Raw genomic sequence first — 23,080 nt, forward strand, 5'->3', positions numbered from 1 at the left:
GCCAAGTTCATGGTGAGCATAAACTTCCCCCAAAGTTAACAAGATATTAAAATTTTTAAATAGCTACACTTCCCTTTTATAACAATGCGTAACTACAAAAAACACATACACTTTTTCAAAGCGAATGTCTCACAGACCCAGTAAGATGTTCACATCTGTTAGAGTCCACAAAGTCTTAAACAGTGAACATTGACTGCAGGCACCAGGGGGCCTCCCAAGAATAACTTGATAGTAAAGGAAAAGGCAAACGAGTTCCTGGTGAAACTTTGCTTCTTCTTCAGTCTTAAGAGACTCAGTCTTAGACTGCTGGAAGGCTTTCACATCTGGAGCAAGTATACTGTAGTTTGTTACACAATGGGTACACAGAGAACTGATAAAATACCGACACTTTGGCTGAAAAAAGGAACTAGCGCTCTCCCTTCCGCCCCCCAATCACACAATCTTCTTCTGCGATGATTTTCCAAATGTAAGTACACACTGTTTCACGGCGGCAAACAATTATCTTCAGGAAATCTGAAAGCCAGTAACAATGGATATGTAATCCTTCCACGGTTTCTGACGGAGAGAACAATAATTTATTTTTTTTAATGGCATAATTTCTTTTCTACACACTCACAAAGCAGCTAGTGATGACGCAAATTTTAGGGTAAAGGGATTCACTGGCAGAAGGCAGCGACTGACTCTGAATAATACCCTGGCCTCTCCATCTCTTCCCTTTCCCTCAATCCCCGACCCTAACATAAAACTAACCAATTATAAACAGAAGGGCCCAGAAACTTCAAAAGCTGCGAAGACCTGTAAATATCTTTTAAACACAAGAGAGGCTTTACAATCGACCTTTTCTAAGTTTGTGCAGAAATTAAATCCTGCTCAAACCTGCTAAAATTCTCAAACCCGAAAACCAATCCCTTCAGCAAACGTGTCTACATATTTCTTGCGTGCATCTTCAGCTCGGTCAAAGACTTTTGGCTTACTATGCTTTAAAGCTAAATAATACATGGGCGGGACTCAACTCACGTTATCTTCTCCTTGAATAGAGTTTGTCCTGTAGCATCATGTAAAAATGCCGAACAGATCAAACAGTCGACTCAAGGAGAAGATTTTTTAAAATTCACTCCGGTAACAAGAAGCGGAGGCATCCAAGGGCAAGGCACAAAGAGAACAGAGAAGAAATACACGTCCCACGGGCGTACAATGCCCCGGAGCACGCATCCCGGCACCCTCCTCGCGAAGGGTCACCCGGCACCCCCGCCAGCGCGCCGCCGTGCGGGTCCCCGAAGCTCCGCTGGGGCACTACTTGCCTGCGGGGACAGCCCCTGACGGCCGGCCTCCCCTCGGCCATGTTCCCGGAGGCCGCTCCCCCCGGCCCACCAGCTTCTTCGCCCCCCTCCTCGGGGGCCGCCTCGGGGCGGGAAGGGGGGGGGGTCCCCTCGGGCTCCGGCGGCGGAGGAACAAGGAGGGCTAAGGGAGGCGCCCCCTCCACGCGGCCGGCCGGGCCCCGACTCACCCTCCAGCAGTCGAGTGATGAGACTATCCACGTTCAGCTCCCCGTCCGCCATCTTGTCGGCACCAGACGCTCCTTCCCAGCAGCGGGAACAAGGGCTTCTCGACGGCGGACGCTGCGGCGACCGCTCGGCGTTCCCTCACCTAGAAGTCACGCGGCGTTTCGACCCCGGTTCCAACTCCCCCTTCCCCCGGGCCCTCCCCCCACCCCCTTCCCACCAAGCAGTGGAGCGCGCACACACTCGGAGGCACCCACGAGAAAAAAATAAACAAGTGGAGCCCCCAAAAACCGGGCCGCGTCAGACCCAGCCCCCACCTCCTCTTCCTCCTCGGCACCGCCCAACTCCGCAAAGCTCACCAGCGCCGCCGACGGCCCCTCCCGCAGCACCACTCACTTCACACCGCCCTTCCCCGCCACCGCGCCACGCAGCCCTCCGCGCAGGCGCACGGCGCACTCGCTCGCGGCCCCGCCTCGCCCGCGGCCTCCGCGCAATCGCACTGGACTCGGTTCTCCCGCCGCCGCCGCCGCGCCACTGCCTTCGCGCAGGTGCGGCTGCCTCTCTCGCCGCGGCTGCCTCTCTCGCCACTTCCACTGCGCCGAATCTTCGCGGCTGCGCAGGTGGCGCCCCTGAGGCTCCCAGGGTTTGCTGCGCTGGGGAAGCTCCCATTACGCAGAGCGCGCGTAGGCAGCGCTGACCTTTCTGCTTCCCAGCTTCCCGGGTCCGGGTCGCTGAGCAGACGTGGTTGTGCTCTTTCCGCCTTGCTTTTGTTTTCTTGGTTTCAGTCCCTGGTTTTGCAAGTAGTTCCTCGTTCCCGGTAAGCGGGAAACGCGGACTGCGTTACCTATGTTTGAAACTGGGTTTACACGTTTGGAAAGCAAGAAGGGGTTACTCTGCTGGAACAGTTTGACGTTGCACGTAAGGGGTTTTATACCTTACGGTTCCACGAGGTTGGTTGCCAAGTGTCCCTGGATGAAATAATTTAAAGTGGGCCCTGGGAGGGTCAGCAGTAATAATATTTTACATGGGTACCGTTGTCTGCCTTCTATAGAGCGCTTTCACATATCTTACATCTTCCAGTCTGTGGATACTGCTTTTCCACAGTGCATTTTGAACAACAACAAGAAAAATACCTTCATTATATATTGCTTAATCATCCTACCTTGTAATTGTTTTTGCATTTATCCCCTACACTCGACCGTGAGCTCCTACACGGTAAACCCAATTTATCTTTGTGCCTGCAGCTCCCACCGTATCTGGTATGTAGAAGAGAGGGACAAAGAAACGCGGAGGCTCAGGAAGGTTGGTTGCCCACCTCTTCTTTCCACCACAGAATTCTGCCTCTAGAAAAGCAGGAGGAAGAGTAGCCACGCAAAGGATCTAGGTAAGCCAGAGTTTTTGGCCTGTTCTCAGAAGTGGTCAGACCAAAAGTCTTCACTCATTCCTCACGTGTTTGTCCAGAAACTCACAAACAAGATGCTGTCTCAAGCTCAAGGCAGTGCTTCTCGCACTCACATATCACTAATAATAGCTAACATTTTTGAGATCCCTGTATGTGCTCTGGCACTGTTTTAAATGTTATAGTGCATATGTTATTTCATTTAATCCTTACACCAGCCCTGTGAGGTAGGTACTATTATTATCTCTACTTTGTAGATGGAATTTATTGAAGCACAGTATGGTTAAATACCTAGCCCCAAGTAAATGGCAGATCTGGGATTCAAACCCAGGCATCCTAGTGCAAGAGTCTGCACTCAACAATTGTGATATACTCCCTCTCAGTGTACGTGAACTGAGATGCTTAAATATGCATGTGTTACAACATAAATGTCGAGAACAGAAATCATACTTTTTTGGGGAAAAAGCATTATCCAATCAAGTGCTTTATGATGGTTCAGATGACTTACAGAGATAGGATTTCCTGATCCCTTTTTTTCTAGCTTTCTCTCCGTTTCAAGATTTAGCTTGTGGATTGGTGGTGAACACAGAACAGGTGACAAGCTATAATGGTGATCCTGTCTGGAGTAGTTTTCACAGACTCTTATTGCCACCAGTTCATCTTAGGGCCTTTATAGGTGAAGAAATGGATCCTCATCAAACTCTTTTGTTAATGACCATTTATTTATACCCTGCTTTATTCCAGAAGAAGGGATTTAAAGTAACTTACGTAAATACATGAAGTAGGATAAATTAAAAATATGTACAGAGAAAAAGAGCACAAAAGAAAACCAAGAGTGGGAAAGGTAAGATAAAACCAGCAGTATTGTATGTAAAATGCATGGTGTAAGGTCCTATGGTTTGCTAGGGATAAGTCACAAATATGATTCTAAGCTTTCTAGCAACCAAGGAAAATTGCGACCAATGAGTAGCAAGTGGAGTAAGTGTTCTGGCTGAGCTGGAACTGAGACTTGAATAGACCAGCTTGTGGAGTTGGATGCCACTTTCCCAAATCTCTTCCATGAGCCTCTAAAAGAGTACCAGAATGTTTAGAACACTTAAGGTGTCTTCTTATCCTCCAATTTTCGTGGGGCCCATGAACCCCGTGAGAAAGAACTTTGAACCCTGTCCTCCATTAGGGTTTATATATATTCAGATATATTTAAGGGGCAAGGGACACTCAAAGGAAACTGGATTGCACAGAGAGAAAGTGAGCATCTTAGAGAAAATCACCCCAAGTGGAGGAGGGCAGAGAGAGGCCAGTCTCAGCAGAGTTCTGGGAGTCAGAAGAGCTCAGAGGGTGGTTCTGAGTACCGTCTGGTACTGCCTGCAGCTGGAGATGCCCCTTCACCCCCACCCCACCAGGTTTTCTAGTGCCTTCGAATCCTGGGTAAGAAGGGACTATTATAAAAATGAAAGAGCTCTATCACTAGGGGCCCAACCAACTTTCCTGTGGGATCCCCCTCCAAAAATATTATGTAAGAATTCAGAATCAGACGTCTTCAGATTTTGAAGTTTAGTGCATATACTATGTATTACTTAACACCCCAGCAGCTTCTGGGGCAGCTCACTATAAACTGAAGCATTATTTTTTTTTTAAAGAAAATCATATGAATATCCATGTCATGTAAGGTAAATAAAGACTGCATTTTGCCTCATATCAGTTCAAGTCAGAGTTGCCATTAAAGCAGCCTCCCCCCCCCAGAATAAAACGTATTTATTGAAGGAAATTGGAAAACAAAGAAAAATATAAAAATCGCCTATAATTTCACCAGCCATAGCTAACCACTTTTCTGTTTTATTTCTGAATGTATATTTATACATTTTATATCATATATAATATAATTATATTATAAATATATTTATTTATATAGACATATATATGTCTGTATAAATTTACACCAAGGAAGTAGAGCATTCTTATGAAACTTTTCGTAAGCCAAAATGTCATAAAGCAAAGAAGCAATTACCCTAGGACACATCTTGCTAACAGGTGCACAAAATAAATCGAGATAAAGCACAGATGCTCACAGACACAGTTCAAAGTTATGGCAGCCTGATGCTGAGATGCTGAGTATAGTTCCTAGAGAAGGAACTTGGCGCTGCTTGATGTGTGCATTTCCTCTGTAATGGCTTGCTGCAGAACTAACACTAAACACTATTTTTACTTTTCGCCTTTTTTTGTAACAGTGAAAATCCTCTTTGGATTTCTTTTGGTTAGCGGAAAAAGATACTCACGTAGGTCTTTCATAAAAGCCAAGTTGCATACAGTGAACTTTCTAAAGGCAGGGAATAGATAGATAGATGTCTACCCATTTTGTAAAATTGGGATCATTCTTCACTTCCATTTCATCCTACTTGGTTATGTGAGTCTTCGTGTCACATTTATGTGAATCTCAGTTTTCAAAGTTTATTTAGACCTTAAAATGTGGATAAGAGGTTGAGGGCAGAGGAAGAGGTAAGAGGTGGAGATCCAGAGGTCAGAGGAGACAGTGCTGCAGGCAGCAGCAGCAGCAATAGAGGCAGTCAGAGCCACCATGAGGTTCAAGGGTAGGCGGGTACCAAAGAGACAGAAGCCTCACTTGACAGATACTGACTCTCAGGAAGTTCTTGGCCTGAGTGTGAGCAGTGGTCCATGGGCAGAATGGGGGTTGTCAGTTAGGGAAGTCAGCAGCTTGGAAGCAGGACACGAGAAGGCTGCCATTGGTGTAGGAGCAATGTGTGGTGGGCAGTAGCTCTGTAGAGCACCTGAGCCTGGAGACCAGCAGACTTTAGAGCAGAGGACTGGCAGGGAGTGGTTCTGATTGCATGTAGGAAACTGCCTCCCTCTCTTTCTGGACATGTGGCAAGACTTAGGAAAAGGATCAGGCTAAGGTCCTGCTCCTGATGAGACCAGGATTGTTAATCCAAGAGACTAAAGGGCAAACTATTAGCTAGACTCCCAACCCAGTGTGGCTTTAGATAGTGGTGTGTGGGAGCCAGCTTACACTGGCTCATGAGAGCCAGTTGTTAAACTTTCAGGGAATTTTGCAAGCCAAAATTCATTATTTAAAAAGTAAATTATATAGACTTACAAATAAATATAACAAAAACAAAGGTAATTATTGCTCAAGATTCATCACATTCTATTTATGTTGCTACATTTTACTATTATGTATAGTCTAAAGGTTGTTAACATGTACTGTATCTGTATGGTGGAAATACTATATAATGAAATGCCGCTATGCATCTCTTTCCAACTCTACCTTCAGTGATATTATATTGGCCATAGTGAGAGCAGTATTTACACCAAGGAAATTAGCACATGTTACAAATCTATCAGCTTCTTCCACCAGAAAGCTGGTTGTTAAACATTTACCAGCATACCACTGGGCTTAGGGAGGCATAACATGCATGTTAATATCCTTGGGTAATTCCAGAAGTGTCTGTGGAGGGAAATTGGACTTCCTGATTGTAAAGGACTTGGGGAATCATGATTTAGGGTCTTAATAAAATCATGATTTTATTTGTACTTACTGACAGGAAATACCTGGGCCAGACTAGTGCTCAGAGGAACCCATCTATCACTGTGCTGAGTTCAGAAAGATGTCCCTATGGAGTGTCCTCACAGAAGGCACTTTGGAACACAGTGAACAGCAGCCTCATGATTCCTTTTAGTAAACACAGCACAGACTTTCATAGGGATGTTTTATATGCCTCTTGATATTAGCCAGTGACCAATATGGTGTGAAAGTGAATAGGTTTAGGTAGCAAAGTGTGAAGGTTGTGATAGTGATATATAGCTCTTTTCTGCCTTGACTAATCCAGGATAACTTATAAATGAATGAATCAACATTCATCAGGCTGTCCTTCCATGAATATTATTTCTCTTAATCAAGTCTTTAATAGTCTTAAATGGCAGTAAGTTCTAAATTTTACTAGATATACCTTGAGGGCAGCCATTCTGTGTATCAAATGTCATAGACTTTTGTAGTCAGCTTAATTCAAGGATACTGAGAAACCAGACAAGGACACATGCATCAGTAGGAGGCCACCCCTGTCAGTACAGAGCCAGATGTGGTATACACCTAGGCAGGGCCAAGAATTTTGCTTAGGATTTACTTTTGGTTTCATTTCAATACACATATGAGAGAATAATCAAGCACCAGAGTGATCAGCTAAGCCATAAGGCATGTCCTCAGTCATTTTAGCCCCCCAAATTATAAAGCCAGGTATAACCAAATACCTCTTGCCCTGCCCTTGGCCAAAACCCTCCCCCTTCCTCCAGTTCTGACACCCCCAACTCTCTCTCTGTCTCTCTCTGTCTCTCTGTCTCTCTCTCAGTGGAACATTGTCTCTTAAGGAAACTCTCTGGTGTATGCTTCAAGATAAAATGATCACAAAATAAATGCCTAGGTTAGCGTGGGGTTTCTGTCCAGACCGGCTGCACCATGTCGAAGGTTTCCTTCAAGATCACACTGACGTCGGACCCGCAGCTGCCGTACAAAGTACTCAGTGTTCCCGAAAGTACACCTTTTACAGCAGTCTTAAAGTTTGCAGCAGAAGAATTTAAAGTTCCTGCAGCAACAGGTGCAGTTATTACCAATGATGGAATAGGAATAAATCCTGCACAGACTGCTGGAAATGTTTTTCTAAAGCACGGTTCAGAACTGCGAATAATTCCTAGAGATTGTGTTGGAAGTTGTTAATGTCTGCTGCTTGGAACATAAAATCCCCTTCCAGAATAAATATTGGTATTTTTATTGTTGTAAAATTGGAGTCAGGCATTTGAAATCCTATGAAAACACCAATAGTTGATGAAGTAATGAAAGGTAACTCTCTGTCCCTTCTTGTTGTTCACACTCTTCACGTGAAGAGGGGACACTTCTCTGTTGAGGGTGTCATCACCATAGAAGATCACATTACTACCTCACAGCACACACAGGTGGTTCGTTGAGGGTAAATGGATTATCCACCTGTATCATAACTGGCGGATGCTTCTGATCATTCTTTCTGAGAACATTTGGAAAATTAAAATTTACTGAATCTTCCTATTTGTCTTTGAGTTAAAAATGTAAAAACTTATCAATCCATACGTGGCAGTTTGCTTGATAGCATCTGACTTGCAGACACAAAAATAGTTGAATTCTTCATTATATATCATTTATGATAAAGGATCACATCAATGAATAACTGTCTTTTTATCATTTAGCTTGTTTTAAAGTTTCAAACTTCGTGAGTTCTTATAAATTTTAATTTAAAATTCAAATAGCCAAAAATTGAATTTTTGATCTAGCCCCTATGTGTAACATTGGTATCCCATGCCAAAGAGTTTGAGACTAAAGTAGAAGCATCAGTTGCTGAATTATGCGTTCCTTTATTGATCTTTTTAAAAAAACCTTTAAAACAGAAATCCTAATATCCTAGAATATTAGGATAATATTTCCAAATAACGTTCGGGGAGAAAGTATTGTTGTAAAGAAGATCTGTTGTTCACAACAGAGCTCAAGGAAATGCTAACTGAAATGCTCACTAATTCTACCTACTGAAGACCCAACATTTAAGGAAGTGTTAAGATTAGTTACTGGAGTGAATAAGAAGCTAGGAAAGGCAGATGGGGAAGCCCAGATGACCAGGCTTCTAGTAAGAAGGAAAGAAACAAAAATGAAGGGGAGCAGAAAGCTGTAACAGAGTGTCACAGAAAAGGCCAAACTGGATAGACAAAACTGCAGAGGCTATGTTGGGAAGAACTGAAAGGAAAATAAAATACTTGACATTGTTATAAGGAGCAGAAGGCAATCAGAGAAAGCAAAGCATAGGCCTTGTCAACATACAGATTTCAAAATTCCCCGTAGAGAATCTAAAGAATGATAGGCATAAGGGAAGATTTTGTTTGTCATTAGAGAGGACATCAATATCTGTGCACATCTTGAAAGGTGAAATGAAGGCTCGTAGTGATTGAAAACCAGTGCTTGACTTGCTGTATTCTAGATGGTAAGCTCTCTGTAGGCAGGCCTGGTGTCTGTCTTGCTCTTTCTAGGCCTGAAAATGTAGGCTTTCATTGAATATGTGTAGAATTATTCATGAATAAAGTATTTCTAAGACCAGTTTTTATCTAAGTGTGCATAGGCTCTAGGTTCATTGGGAAAAAAAATAATGCAACCGAATCAGTATCCGAAGGGTAATGTTGGTTAAGTTTAAGGAAGTAACTAGATATTGTTCATATATTTGACGAATGAACGGCAGGATTCTGAATTGTAAAGGGAAAAAAAAATTGTGCTGAGGTAGTATGTTGCTAATGTTTGGGGAATTTTTTATTTTTATAAACAAAGTCTGATGCTTAAAGACTTTAACAACATTAAAGTCTTTAACAACATTAAAGTCTTTAACAACATTAAACCTCAGTTAACCAGAAATTTATGAATACACATTTTCTGAATTTTTGTTTCATTTAGATGTCCCCCATTCTGTTTCTAGCACAAAATTCTGCCTGATTTGTTACATTGATAAGTTTTATGATGTCTTGTACCATAATTTGTTTAATATTTTTTTCTTTGGTTGGAAAATTTTATTGCAGTAAGTTCTTAAAAAATATTTTCTTAAAGAACTAGACATTTTGTTATTAAATAAATGTGACCTGTAACTTTTTGTGCAGGATGTTTTGAAGTGTTGTATTTAGTTTAAATGCTTTATTGGTACGTAATTAATATCTTGTGAAAATACATTTTCTTATACCATAAAAAAAATAAATGCCTAATAATTGAAGGAGTTAACTGTATAACTGTTAACTATAAGACAATTAAAGTTGGAGGGCAGCTATCACAAAGGATGACTAATTTTTGAAGAGTTGATCTGTGGCTCTTTTTCCCGCCCCCCCCCCAATTAGATTACAGGGCTGTCTATTTAGGTCACTCTCTAGTTTGTTACAATAAAACCATGTCATCTACCTGTATGAGATTGTTTCTTTTTCAGTGTTCTCCTATCTTTCTCATTCAAAGATATTTAAGAAATAACTCAATGTGTTTGTTGGTGAAGAAAAGTACACCAAATGGGAAAGTTTGTTTCAAATGAAACAGTTTAAGTGTTTTGTTTCTAATGAAGGTGGCTCTCCTCATATAGTATATCAAAATTACGTTTGTCACCTTTTCAATTGGAGAAGGTTTGCTTCTGAATGGTTTCATAAGTCTCTGTTTCAGTTGGCTTTGGTAAATAAAACAAACAAAGGGATATTAAGTTTTTAAATGTAGTTATAAAATGAGTGGCTCTCCCCTAAGACCACATTAAAATTAATGGCATGTATCTCCTAAAACTAGAACCAGATGTGTCTGTGAGCTGTGAAAAATATTTATTGGAGTGACATCAACCCTAATAGACCCTTTTATATAGGAAACACTTGTTAAATAGAATATTTTTCAGTTATTCAAATCTTGATTCAAACCAAATCTAGTCTACTATAAATACATTCTTAATTGAAATACCCTAATGTTACTTATTATTTGAGGACATCTTATAGCGAATAGACCTCCAAAGCAAAGTGAATAATGAATTGTTTCAGTATTTATGAAATATTTAGTATGTTTGATTCTGTACTGAAGAAAACATGATCTTCCCAACTTTCAAGTGGTTTAATGGCTATTTGGGAAAATGACCACAAAATGATTTGGATAGTGGGAAAAGCATTGGCTTGAAGGTGGGAGACCAAAGTAGCTGAATACCCTTAAACAAATCTCTCTGTCTTTCTGAACCTTGGCTTCATTACCTACAAAATTAGTTGCATTAATGATCTCCAAAGTTTCTTCCAGCTCTAACAAGTCTTTGATTCTAGGACACACAAATGAAACCCAAAATGTAACATAATATTGTACAGGCTGTCCCCAACTTAGGAACTGGATCAACTCCAAAAGGTCAATTGTTTGGAACACAGAATATATTTTCCCACAGAGACTGTGGTACAAGTGGTGGTTAAATCCTAGATCCGTCTGCAAAATCAATTTAATCCTTAATGTAACTGTAGAAGAGTATCCATGGTAATATGGACTCTAACCACCAATTACGTATAACAAAGTTTATGGGAAAAGCCATTGAGGGATTCCAGCTTGGTATGGCGGAAAACATCTATCAGTGTTTTTTCCACTACCTGAAGCAATAGGCATGAAGCAATTCTAGTTCTAATTTACAGGCAGACCTGGGCCCCAAATGGTAAACAAAGCCTGGACTGGCAGCATGGAGAGTGAGGCTCTGATACCTCTGATCTCATAAGGGGGCCAGGGGGCAGGGGGCAGGGTGGCTGAGGACAGTTCATGGTGTCTGGAGTTTTGGTTGCCAGGAAGGAGTTGGCTCCAAACCAAAGGATAGGGAATGTAAGGGCAGGAGGAAAAAAAGGGAGTGAACATGTATGTGCTGGAAACTTTTAAGAGAAAAGATGCAATTACTTTTTTTTTTTTATTGGAGTATAATTGCTTTACAATGGTGTGTTAGTTTCTGCTTCACAACAAAATGAATCAGTTATATATATATACATATGTTCCCATATCTCTTCCCGCTTGCGTCTCCCTCCCCTCCCACCCTCCCTATCCCACCCCTCCAGGCGGTCAGAAAGCACCGAGCTCATCTCCCTGTGCTATGCGGCTGCTTCCCACTAGCTATCTACCTTACGTTTGGTAGTGTATATATGTCCATGCCTCTCTCTTGCTTTGTCACAGCTTACTCTTCCCCCTCCCCATATCCTCAAGTCCATTCTCTAGTAAGTCTGTGTCTTTATTCCTGTTTTACCCCTAGGTTCTTCATGACATTTTTTTCCTTAAATTCCATATATATGTGTTAGCATACGGTATTTGTCTCTCTCTTTCTGACTTACTTCACTCTGTATGACAGACTCTAGGTCTATCCACATAAAAAGGAATGAAATTGAGCTATTTGTAATGAGGTGGATGCAATTACTTTTGATCTCACTCCCTTTGTGGTTGAGGAAGTTGAGATCTAGGAAGGGTACATTGCACTGACTTAATAGCAAAACTAGGATTTGAATCTAGACCTAATGATTCTTAGCCCAGATCCCTCCCCTCCCCTCTCCCCCTCCCCTCTGGCTGTCATGCTGTGCAAGAACCTACTCTTTTCATCTGCCTGTTTCCTGCACAGGAATCCCTAGAACCCTTTACCCCCACCCCATCCTTATCCTATTTTTCATCCTCTGGTCTTCCAGGGCAGTCTGGTCAACGATCAGCACAGCAGTTTTCTGTTTTGCCCATATGTGGTTTAACAGTGCCACCAGCTCAAAGAATGACTTTCTAGTTGCCAGAAAGGAGCCCCTCTGACTCCTCTCCAGTTTGGCACAAACCACCTAGAGAATGAGACTGAGTAATCCCAAACTCTCGTGACATTGAGGTACTTCTAGTAGTGATGTTTCTGTTAAGACAGAACCCAAACTGGCTGGGAGAGCCAGTGTCCCAATGCCCAGGTGACAGGCATTGCTCCTTTGTCAGAAAGAAGGCTTCTGGCAGGAGGTTCCTAAGTGTACCACGTGCTGGGAATTTTGACTATCACATTTAATCCCTCTAAAAATCCTGTGAGGTCAGTATTTTCCCTTTCATAGATGTGCCTTGAGTCACCAGGTTGGTCTGATTTCTGAGCCCTGCTGGGACAGCCAGGCAGCGCAACTTAGAGACTGGGGCTGGTTCGGTGGACCAGCTCTGGGACACTGTTGTGAGCGGAAGTGGGAAGTGAGGAGAAGGGTGGGCCCTGGCAGTGGCTGTAATCTGCTTTGATGGCAGGGATAGCTTGCTCAAAGCAGGATGGGAGTGGGCAGAAGCTGGGTGATTTCTCAGTAGGGCAGATACTTCCGGAATGAGAGGGAAGGAGGGTTCATTCACACCTACAGCCAGGGGGAGGGTGGGGAATGCCTGCCCCACACACCTGAGAGGGCTCCCGGGCCAGGCCAACAGTCCCACTTACGCAACCCTGATTTGTCCATATTTTATGCCAGGCCTGCAGGAGTAGTGCTCAGGAGTGTGGTTCAGATCCTGAGCTTTTTAGAATTCCTGAGGGAGAGAACAGTGAGGTCAGGTAAGGCCATAATACAACTGGTGCAGCTGAGGGGGCTTGAGCTGGGTTGTGAAGCATTGTGGGGTTTACATCAGTGCCTTTCACATAAAGTGTCTGTGTGTTTGTTGTCAGAATCATCTAGGGAACTTTTGGAAAATACCAATGTTTGATTTCCCTTCCTCCCCTTAGGAAGTCCTATCTAATTCTCAGCATTGGGAGTAGACGAGTAGATATTTTCAAACAATGCCCTAGGGAATTCTCACAGGGACATGCATCCCTCCTCCATTTTTCACTGGCATAGATCTCAAAAGATAAAGCAAAACATAACAAAGAGACACTCAGGTAGGAGAGCCAGGGGAGGGCTCTTCCGGTGAAGGGATCGTTTCTGGTGAAGTTTGCAAAAGTATAAGGGGCCTGGAATGCCTGGGGCAGAGGGTGTACGCAGGGAGTGGTAGGAAATAGGATGGGGTGATTAAGATGAGCAGTCAAGAAGGAACTGGAATGCTGGGCAGGAGAGTTTAAACCTGATGCTGTTTGAAACAGGAAACTGTTCATGTATTCTCATTCAGTGATTATCTATTGAACACCTGCTCTGTGCCAGGCACTGTGTTCTGTGCTGGGGATACGGCAGAGAACCAAGTAAAGTGTTTGCTCATCAAGTTTGTATTCTGGTAGAGGAACTGTAGGGTGATCAGTCCATCCCAGTTTGCCTGGGACTTTCTGTTTTCTGGGGTTTTTTTAGGGGGGAGTTAACATTATTTTTAAAAAATTAATTAATTTATTTACTTATTTTTGGCTGTGTCAGGTCTTGGTTGCGGCACGCGGGATCTTTCGTTGCAGTGCGCAGGTTTCTCTCTATTTGTGACGTGTGGGCTCAGTAGCCCCATGGCATGTGGGATCTTAGTTCCCTGACCAGGGATCGAACCCTCATCCCCTGCATTGGAAGGTGGATTCTTAACCACTAGACGCCAGGGAAGTCCCAACTTTCTGCGGTTTTAACACTGAAAGTGCCTTGGCCCAGGAACCCCCTGGGCAAAGCAGAATAGTTGGTTTCCTAGGAGGTGGAATGTGCATGCATGCCTGTGTAATACTAGGGGTCATAAAGAAACCTAAAGCAGGGTAAGAAGTTGGGGATAAAGAAAAAATGCTTTTTTAGAGGGGTGGTCAGGGAGGATCTCTGAGAACATGATAAATGAGTAGCAATCTGAATAAAATGAGTGAGGGCCGTGCAAATATCTCAGTAGGTTGGTGAGGGGTGGTTATTTCTAGCAGAGAGAAATACCGTGTAAAGGCCCTGAAGTGGAAACATGCTTGACATAGATGAAGAATAGCCTTGGCAGAGAGGTTGAGAGGAGTCAGAAGCAGAGAAGGTCCCAAGAGAGTGAGCCATGCCAGAGACACTGGATTATATTGAGTGTGATGGGAGCCCATGAAGGGCTGAGGACAGAGGCATGACCTAATCCCTCAGAAGGTGGGGAAAACAAGAGTGGGAACAGGAAGACCATTTAGGAAGCAACTTCATTAGGAAGTCTTGAAGAGTTCCTTCTCAAAAGGTTTGAACAGGGCTTCCCTGGTGGTGCAGTGGTTGAGAGTCCGCCTGCCGATGCAGGGGACACGGGTTCGTGCCCCGGTCGGGGAAGATCCCACATGCCGCGGAGCGGCTGGGCCCGTGAGCCATGGCCGCTGAGCCTGCGCATCCGGAGCCTGTGCTCCGCAACGGGAGAGGCCACAACAGTGAGAGGCCCTCGTACCGCAAAAAAAATCCTTAAAAAGAAAGTTTGATCAGAGAAAGAGCAGGATACAATGCCATTCAAGTAAATGAGCCTGGGCAGGATTGGGCTGACCCAGGCTGTCCTACGGTGATGACATTGGGAATGGAAATGTGGAAACATCTAGAACTGTCCTGGAGACAGGGTTAACAGAAGTTGGTGGTGCAGGATTTACAGGGGCATGAAGGAGGGTGATGATTCCAAGCTAGTCTTCCACACATTAGTTTTCCTAGTTTGAATTTCTCCCTCAATTGTCCTGATCCAAATGTCATGGATCATGAAGTTTTCTACTAGAATGAGGAAGATTCCATGGTAGGGTCGCAAGAGCAGGAACTTGGGGTCATACAATCCAGGGCACACACCGTGGCTCCATCACAGACAAGCCATGCCCCTCAGACAGCTCACCTAATCTCTGGGGCTCTCAGTATCCCTGCCAGTAGAATGGGAATGATACTGCCTGGCAGAGTTGGGAGCACTAAATGAAGTAACACTCATAGAGGACCTAGTTCAGGACATGCTGAGCCGTCAGTCTGGGTTCATTCTCTCCCTCTGTTTACACCCTGGGAGTTCAGTATGTGTGCCTACACATTTTCAGAAGTTATCAGTACTCTATATGTCATTTTGTGCTCTTTGGCCCCCTTTCCCTCTCCCCCAGCCTGCTTATTCCATACACACATTTCTCTGTGTTGGTGGAGTACACACTCTGGTCATTTTGTTCTTCTTCTTCCTCTTCGCTGGCTCTGCCTATGTTCAGATGTGCCTTTCCTTTCATTTGGACAGTTTTAGAAACCTCCCAACCGGTCCTCCCATCGTCCAGCCTATACTCTTATATCCTTCAGGCCACATCATCTTCAGTATAAAATCTAAACACCTGAGCAGGTCTTGCAGTGTCCACGTTGCCTCTGCCTACTTTTCTGTAAACTCTGCTCCCTGATTTACCCCCGTCTTTGGCCCCACCCTCCATCCTCCACCCCTGACAAGTCTACTGTTTTATTCCTTGTGCTCCCATGGTAGTTTGTACCTACTGAACTTATCTCCCATTATTTGTGTGTAAAAAGAGCAAGGTATTTGGTGCAGGGGTTCAGAGCTCAGTCTCTGGAGCCACCCAGCCTCCATCCTAACCCCAGCCCTGTTACTTATCAGTTGGGCCTAATGATTAGGGATTAATTAAATAAACGATGATACTTCCCTAAACTGGAATGCCATGACCTTGAGCAAGTTATTTCATCGTTGTGCTTTGGGGACAATAATAATATCCACCTCACAGGGTTGTCATGAGTATTAAGAGTTAATACATCTGGGCTGCCCAGGGGGCACAGTGGTTAAGAACCTGCCTGCCAACGCAGGGGACACAGGTTTGAGCCCTGGTCTGGGAAGATCCCACATGCTGCGGAGCAACTAAGCCCATGGGCCACAACTACTGAAGCCCGCACGCTTACAGCCCATGCTCCGCAGCAAGAGAAGCCACTGCAGTGAGAAGCCCTCGCACGGCAACCAAGAGTAGCCCCTGCTCGCCGCAACTAGAGAAAGCCCGCGCGCAACAACGAAGACCCAATGCAACCAAAAATAAAAATAAATAAATTTATTTAAAAAAAGAGTTAATACATCTAAAGCACTTAAATAGTACCTTCTATGTAGGAAGCCCTCCAGAAACATTGCCTATAATTATTGCATCTATCTCCCTGAGTTTGAGTTCCTTGAAGGAAGAGACTAGAGATCTAGTCTTTCAAATGTTTATTGAACAAAGACCTAAGTAAATCTCCTTTTAAAGACATTATTCCCTCTTTTACTTAATTTTTTATCTTTTAATTTAGTTTATTTATTTTTGGCTGTGTTGGGTCTTTGTTGCTGCATGCGGGCGATTTCTCTAGTTGTGGCGAGTGGGGGCTGCTCTTCGTTGTGGTGCGCGGGCTTCTCATTGCAGTGGCTTCTCTCATTGCAAAACACAGGCTCTAGGCATGCGGGCTTCGGTAGTTGCAGCATGCGAGCTCAGTAGCATGGCACCCGGGCTTAGTTGCTCCATGGCATGTGGGATCTTCCCGGACCAGGGCTCGAACCCAGGTCCCCTGCACTGGCAGGCAGATTCTTAACCACTGCGCCACTGGGGAAGCCCTTAGTTTGCATTTTTAACAAGCCTCTCCATTTTTCTGGATAGTGATTTACTACATTTATAATCAGATGTGCAAACTTCTGGTTCATTTTTCTTAATTACTTATAGAATACAGTTGGATGTTGACCATACACATTTGGATCTATATATTTATATCAATTTTTATCAATATATTTTGGATGGGAAGATCCTATTTATATATATTGAGCACATGTATTTTCTTCATTCTGTGTTTTCCTTTAAGTATATATTTTGTGTTCTTATGTGTTTTGTTTATTTGAACTCATCTATTTTGTCTCTACCAAAAGCATCCATTGAGTAAAATAGTAGACTTCTGGAGCTTGGAAGAACTTTAATGTCATGGTCCTTATTCTTTTCATAGATGAGGAATCTGAGGGTCCAACAAATAACTCGAATCCTATAAACCAATAAGAAGAAAGGCAAACAACCCAATTTTTAAAATGGGCAAAAGATTTAAAGAAGCATTTCATAGAAAAGATTGTCCAAATGTCCAGTAAGTGTCTGAAAAAGTACTCAACATCATTAGTCACCAGGGAAATGCAGATGAAAACCACAATGAGATACCAACTCATACTCTTTATTAATTTTATTTATTTATTTATTTACTTTTGGCTGCGTTGGGTCTTTGTTGCTGTGCGCGGGCTTTCTCTAGTTGCGGCGAGCGGGGGCTGCTCTTAATTGCTGGGAGCAGGCTTCTTATTGCGGTGGCTTCTTGTTGTGGAGCATGGGCTCTAGGCCTGCAGGCTTTAGTAGTTGTGGCACGTGGGCTCAGTAGTTGTGGCTTGCGGGCTCTAGAGTGCAGGCTCAGTAGTTGTGGCACACGCACAGGCTTAGTTGTTCTGCGGCATGTAGGATCTTCCTGGACCAGGGCTCAAACCCATGTCCCCTGCATTGGCAGGCAGATTCTTGGGCTTTTTTTGGTGTTTTTTTTTTTGCGGTACGCGGGCCTCTCACTGTTGTGGCCTCTCCCGTTGTGGAGCACAGGCTCCGGACGCACAGGCTCAGCGGCCATGGCTCACTGGCCCAGCCGCTCCGCGGCATGTAGGATCTTCCCGGACCCGGGCACGAACCCGCGTCCTCTGCATTGGCAGGTGGACTCTCAACCACTGCGCCACCAGGGAAGTCCCCAACTAATCCTCTTTAGAATAGTTAAAAGATTTGAAATTATCAAGTGAAGGTATGTTTTAGAACTCTCACACATTGCTCTTGGAATGTAAATTTGGTAGAATTGGTTTGGAAAACTGGCACATTTATAAAAGCCAGATCTAAGGCTACCCTATGACTTAGCAGTTCCACTCCTAGTTCCACACCAGAAATGGGTGCGTGTGGTCACTAATAGACACAAACAAAATGTTCATGACAGTTTTATTTTTAATAACCAAAATTTGGAGACAAACTAAATATCCTTCAATAGGAGAAGTGATAAATTATAGTGTATTCACATGGTGGAATTTTATACAGCAAAAACAGACGAAACAACAATCTACTGCTACATGTGACAACATGCATGAATCTCACAGACATAATGAGTGAAAAAAAGGAAAACATAAAAAGTATATACTAGGGAATTCCCTGGTAGTCCAGTGGTTAGGGCTCCGAGCTTCTACTGAGGAGGCACGGGTTCGATCCCTGGTCAGGGAACTAGGATCCTGCATGTGGTGCTGCCAAAGTATATATCATATGATTCCATTTATATTAAAATCAAAAACAGAACAAATCAAAAGTGGTAAAAGTAAGGATAGGATTTACCTCTGGAACATAAGGATATTGGCTGTAAAGGACAAGTGAGAACTTTCTGGGATGTTGGAATATCCATTATGATGATCTAGGTTTGGGTTAAACAAGTATATACTTACACAATGTGTATTTAAGATTAGTATGCTTTACTGTATATATAGATAGATATAGATACAGCACCTCAAAGAAGAGTATTACCCTAAAATTAAAGAAAATTTTAATTTTCTTTTTTGTGCTATGTGTTTTAAATGTTCTCACCTTTTCCTCAGCTATATTTTCCAGAAAGTCTAAAATGAAGTCATGATAAATCGTAACGAGAGAAAAATAGACGTTATTATTTTTAAAAGCTAGAGTGGTATCTCAGCTTCCTATCCAGATTTAGTGCCCTGAGCCCTGGACCTAGCTAAAAATAGTTCAGAGCTTTGCCAGCTGGTGACCTGGGAACTGGGCTATGTTTAGCAGAAACCAGCACGTGAGTGAAATGGGGGAGAGCCACGTGGAGCGCTGTGGATCTGGTAGGCATGGCTCACTCCCAGCAAGCTGTTTGAGCCATGCCTGCCGTCAGCAACTCAGGCTGTTCCCTCCACTGCAGACCAGTGGGTAGTGTAGGGTCACAGTTTACTGGTGAGTGGAAATGAGAGGGAGGGACAAGAATCCATACTGATTAGAAGGGGAGAGGTCCAGCACTGGGAGACTGGACATAAAGGAAGTCAGAGTAGTTAAGCCCTGGCTAAACCCAGGGTGTACCTTCCTTTTTTCTTCACCAGGTTAGACTCAATTTTTGTTTTTGCAAAAATATATTCATTTCTCAACAACTCTATTTTATCTTTTTAAATTGAAGTATAGTTGATATATAATATTCTGTTAGTTTCAGGTATACAGTAAAGTGATTCAGTTATATACATATATTTTTCAGATTATTTCCCATTATAGGTTATTACAAGATATTGAATATTGTTCCCTGTGTTATACAGTAAATCCTTGTTGCTTATCTATTTTATGTATAGTAGTTTGTTAATTACATACTCTGCATTTATCTGCCCGCCACCTTTGGTAACCATAAGTTTGTTTTCTTTGTCTTTGAGTCTGTTTCTGTTTTGTATATAGATTCATTTGTATTGTTTTTTAGATTTTACATAAAAGTGATATCATATAATATATCTGTTTTGTATATAGGTTCATTTGTATTAGTTTTTAGATTCCACACAAAAGTGATATCATGTAATATTTGTTTATCTCTGTCTGACTTACTTCAAATAGTATGATATTCTCTAGGTCCATCCATGTTGCTGCAAATGGCAATATTTCATTATTTTTTTGTGGCTGAGTAATATTCCATTGTATCTATTGGGTTGGCCAAAAAGTTCTTTTGGCTTTTTCCATAACATCTTACTTACTGTAACTTTGTAGTATTGTCTGAAGCCTGGAGGGTTATGCCTCCAGCTTTGTTCTTTTTCCTCAGGATTGCTTTGACAATTCTGGGTCTTCTGTGGTTCCATATAAATTTTAGGATTGTTTGTTCTAGTTCTGTGAAAAATATTATGGATAATTTGATAGGGATCGCATTAAATCTGTTGATTGTTTTGGGCAGTATGGCCATTTTAACAATATTAATTCTTCTAATCCATGAGCATGGGATATCTTTCCATTTCTTTGAATCATCTTCAGTTTCCTTTATCAGTGTTTTATAGTTTTCATCATGTGTCTTTCACCTCCTTGGTTAGGTTTATTCCTAGGTTTTTTGTTTGCTTGTTTGTTTTCTGCAGTGATTTTAAATGGTATTGTTTTTTAACTTTCTCTTTCTGATATTTAATTGTTAGTGTAAAGAAATGCAACACTTTTCTGTATATTAATCTTGTATCCTGCTACCTTGCTGAATTCATTTATTAGTTCTAACAGTTTTTATGTGGAGTCTTCAGGGTTTTCTATTTAGAATGTCATGTCATCTGCAAAGAATGACAATTTTACCTCTTCCCTTCCAATTTGGATATGTTTTATTTCTTTTTCTTGTCTGATTGATGTGGCTAGGACTTCCAATACTATTACAACTCAGTTTTAAATGTTATACTTAAGGAAACCAGGTGCAGAACTACTTAGATTGCAACGCTTAAACATTCCCTGAGTGGTTTTGCTGCTGAATCAGCCTAACTGGAAGAATTAGCTTCACTTAACCTCTTCCTCCTGTAATGTGCCCGTCTAAAATGTGGGAATGACTAGTGTAATTATCCGTGTCACAGAGATGTTTTGAGGCTTAATTAAATAACCCACTCTGAATACTCTGAAGTATTCAGAGAAGAAAGGGTTAATAGGAATGGTGCTGCTCTAAGTTCTACTCGCAGACTGACAAGTTACCAAACATGGTATGTGGTACTCTAGTTCCAAACATACTAGCATGGTACCTCCAAGATTTCACCCGATTTAATTAGAATCACCATCACTCAACCAACACTAGTTGAGAGAACTCTGTTTCTACATTGTGTTCTTCTTTTTTTTTTTCCCAGCCACATGGATGCGGGATTTTAGTTCCTGGACTAGGGATCGAACCCATGCCCCCTGCAGTGGAAGCATGGAGTCTTAACCACTGGACCACCAAGGAAGTCCCCATTGTGTTCATTTTTTAAAGGAAGGTGTAAATATGAGGGTAATTCATAACGAGTGACAACTTTTAAAGAAATGACTTTAAACAACTTGATATGTTGCTGTTGTCAGTAGACAGAACTTTTGGCCCCAAAGTAAGATGCAACCTGACTTTTAAGGCAGGGACAAGGATGTGCCAAACTCTGAGATCAAAAGTAAGCTTTAATTCAAACACTGTGGATGCCATTAGAAACTTTCCTAAAAATAAATCCATCCTGCTTCATGATTTAGAAATGGCTTAGGATACCATCTTTTCCAGCCTTAAGAAGCAAAAACCCCAAAATGTCATCAATGAAAAACAATATGGGAGATGCTACTAAAACTCTGTCAAGGGTATGGTCTCCCTTCCTACAGTAACCAATAAACTTGGCTTTGCTTAATTAAAAAAATGAAATCTGTGAGCAAACAGGAATGCGGTGGGCCAATTAATGGCAATGAAGATGACAATAATGGTGGTAATAATAATGACAGGAAGCAGGTATTGAGGGCTTACTAGGTGCCAGACACTCTTCTAAGGGCTTTACATGATCCCTGTAGTAGCCCAGGAAGATAAGACCTATTATTATCCCTGTTTTACAGACAAACAAACTAAGGCTTGGAGAAGTTAAGTAACTAACTTGCCTAAGGTTATATAGCTTAGCAGCGGCTTTCAAAACTTTGGTGTGGGGACTTCCCTGGTGGCACAGTGGTTAAGAATCCACCTGCTGAGCATATCCAAAGGAGGGCCTCTGGAGTGTGGAGTTCCGGAGTTTGGAGGATCATATGTTGCAGCAGAATATGCTTCCTTCAGAATTGCTGAACAGATTTTTACAAGAATAAGTACTGATGATGATATTGAAACAAATTCATCAACATTTATGAAGGAAATGAAAGAGCCATCATTTATTAGATGAGAAAATGAGTCACCATAATAATGATGAATGAAAATACTGCTCGTTATAAAGTCAAGGAAGCTACCCTGTGAAACTGGGCTATCATTCGGCAGTGTTGTCGAGTTTTCCCTTCTAAATTCAGGTTACAGGTTATTACAAGATATTGAGGGACTACCCTGGTGGCGCAGTGGTTAAGAATCTGCCTGCCAATTGGGCTTCCCTGGTGGCGCAGTGGTTGAGAGTCCGCCTGCCGATGCAGGGGATGCGGGTTCGTGCTCCGGTCCGGGAAGATCCCACATGCTGCAGAGCGGCTGGGCCCGTGAGCCAGGGCCGCTGGGCCTGTGCGTCCGGAGCCTGTGCTCTGCAACGGGAGAGGCCACAGCAGTGAGAGGCCCACGTAATGCAAAAAAAAAGAATCTGCCTGCCAATGCAGGGGACACGGGTTCCAGCCCTGGTCCAGGAAGATCCCACGTGCAGCAGAACAGCTAAGCCCGTGAGCCACAACTACTGAAGCCCGCGCACCTAGAGCCCATGCTCCACAACAAGAGAAGCCACTGCAGTGAGAAGCCCGCGCACCCCAACGAAGAGTAGCCCCTACTCACGACAACTAGAGAAAGCCCATGCACAGCAACAAAGACCGAGTTCAGCCAAAAATAAATAAATAAATAAAATTTTAAAAAATAATAAGTAACGAATCCTGGGCTTCCCTGGTGGCGCAGTGATTGAGAGTCCGCCTGCTGATGCAGGGGACACGGGTTCGTGCCCCGGTCTGCGAGGAACCCACATGCCACGGAGCGGCTGGGCCTGTGAGCCATGGCCACTGGGCCTGCGCGTCCGGAGCCTGTGCTCTGCAACGGGAGAGGCCGCAACAGTGAGAGGCCCTCGTACCGCAAAAAAAAAAAAAAAAAGAATCTGCCTGCCAATGCAGGGGACACAGTTTCCAGCCCTGGTCCAGGAAGATCCCACGTGCCACAG

At 43.0% G+C, this 23,080-nt stretch overlaps 2 protein-coding genes and 1 long non-coding RNA gene across 5 annotated transcripts in view; 2 read left to right on the forward strand and 1 right to left on the reverse strand.

Moving 5' to 3' along the window:
* The window catches only part of PPP1CB (protein phosphatase 1 catalytic subunit beta), a 37,613-nt gene extending 35,638 nt beyond the window's left edge, over nucleotides 1-1,975 (reverse strand). The window contains exons 1-2 of one of the 2 annotated variants that reach the window (XM_022574163.3): nucleotides 1,862-1,975; nucleotides 1,508-1,647 (exon numbers count right to left, since the gene is read on the reverse strand). In XM_022574163.3, coding sequence (XP_022429871.1) covers nucleotides 1,508-1,559 — 52 coding nt within the window. In that variant the 5' untranslated portion in view covers nucleotides 1,560-1,647; nucleotides 1,862-1,975. Of the gene's footprint in view, nucleotides 1-1,507; nucleotides 1,648-1,819; nucleotides 1,839-1,861 lie in introns of those variants that run through there. The other variant, XM_022574164.3, reaches the window with a different exon arrangement.
* Nucleotides 1,976-2,112: 137 nt separating this feature from the next.
* Nucleotides 2,113-23,080, forward strand: part of LOC111174931 (uncharacterized) — a 141,292-nt gene continuing 120,324 nt past the window's right edge. The window contains exons 1-2 of one of the 2 annotated variants that reach the window (XR_016395495.1): nucleotides 2,113-2,420; nucleotides 2,747-2,886. This is a non-coding gene — a long non-coding RNA (uncharacterized LOC111174931). Of the gene's footprint in view, nucleotides 2,887-23,080 lie in introns of both variants that reach the window. The other variant, XR_016395494.1, reaches the window with a different exon arrangement.
* LOC149747787 (ubiquitin-fold modifier 1) lies at nucleotides 4,815-11,469 on the forward strand. The gene has a single exon (XM_089923324.1). It carries the CDS (start codon nucleotides 7,370-7,372, stop codon nucleotides 7,625-7,627), a length of 258 nt encoding a protein of 85 aa, XP_089779450.1. The 5' UTR covers nucleotides 4,815-7,369; the 3' UTR covers nucleotides 7,628-11,469.

This window comes from Delphinapterus leucas, chromosome 13, assembly GCF_059928025.1.
Source record: "Delphinapterus leucas isolate spDelLeu-1000000601 "Yukka" chromosome 13, BTC_Dleu_Yukka2, whole genome shotgun sequence".
Lineage (NCBI taxonomy): Eukaryota > Metazoa > Chordata > Mammalia > Artiodactyla > Monodontidae > Delphinapterus > Delphinapterus leucas.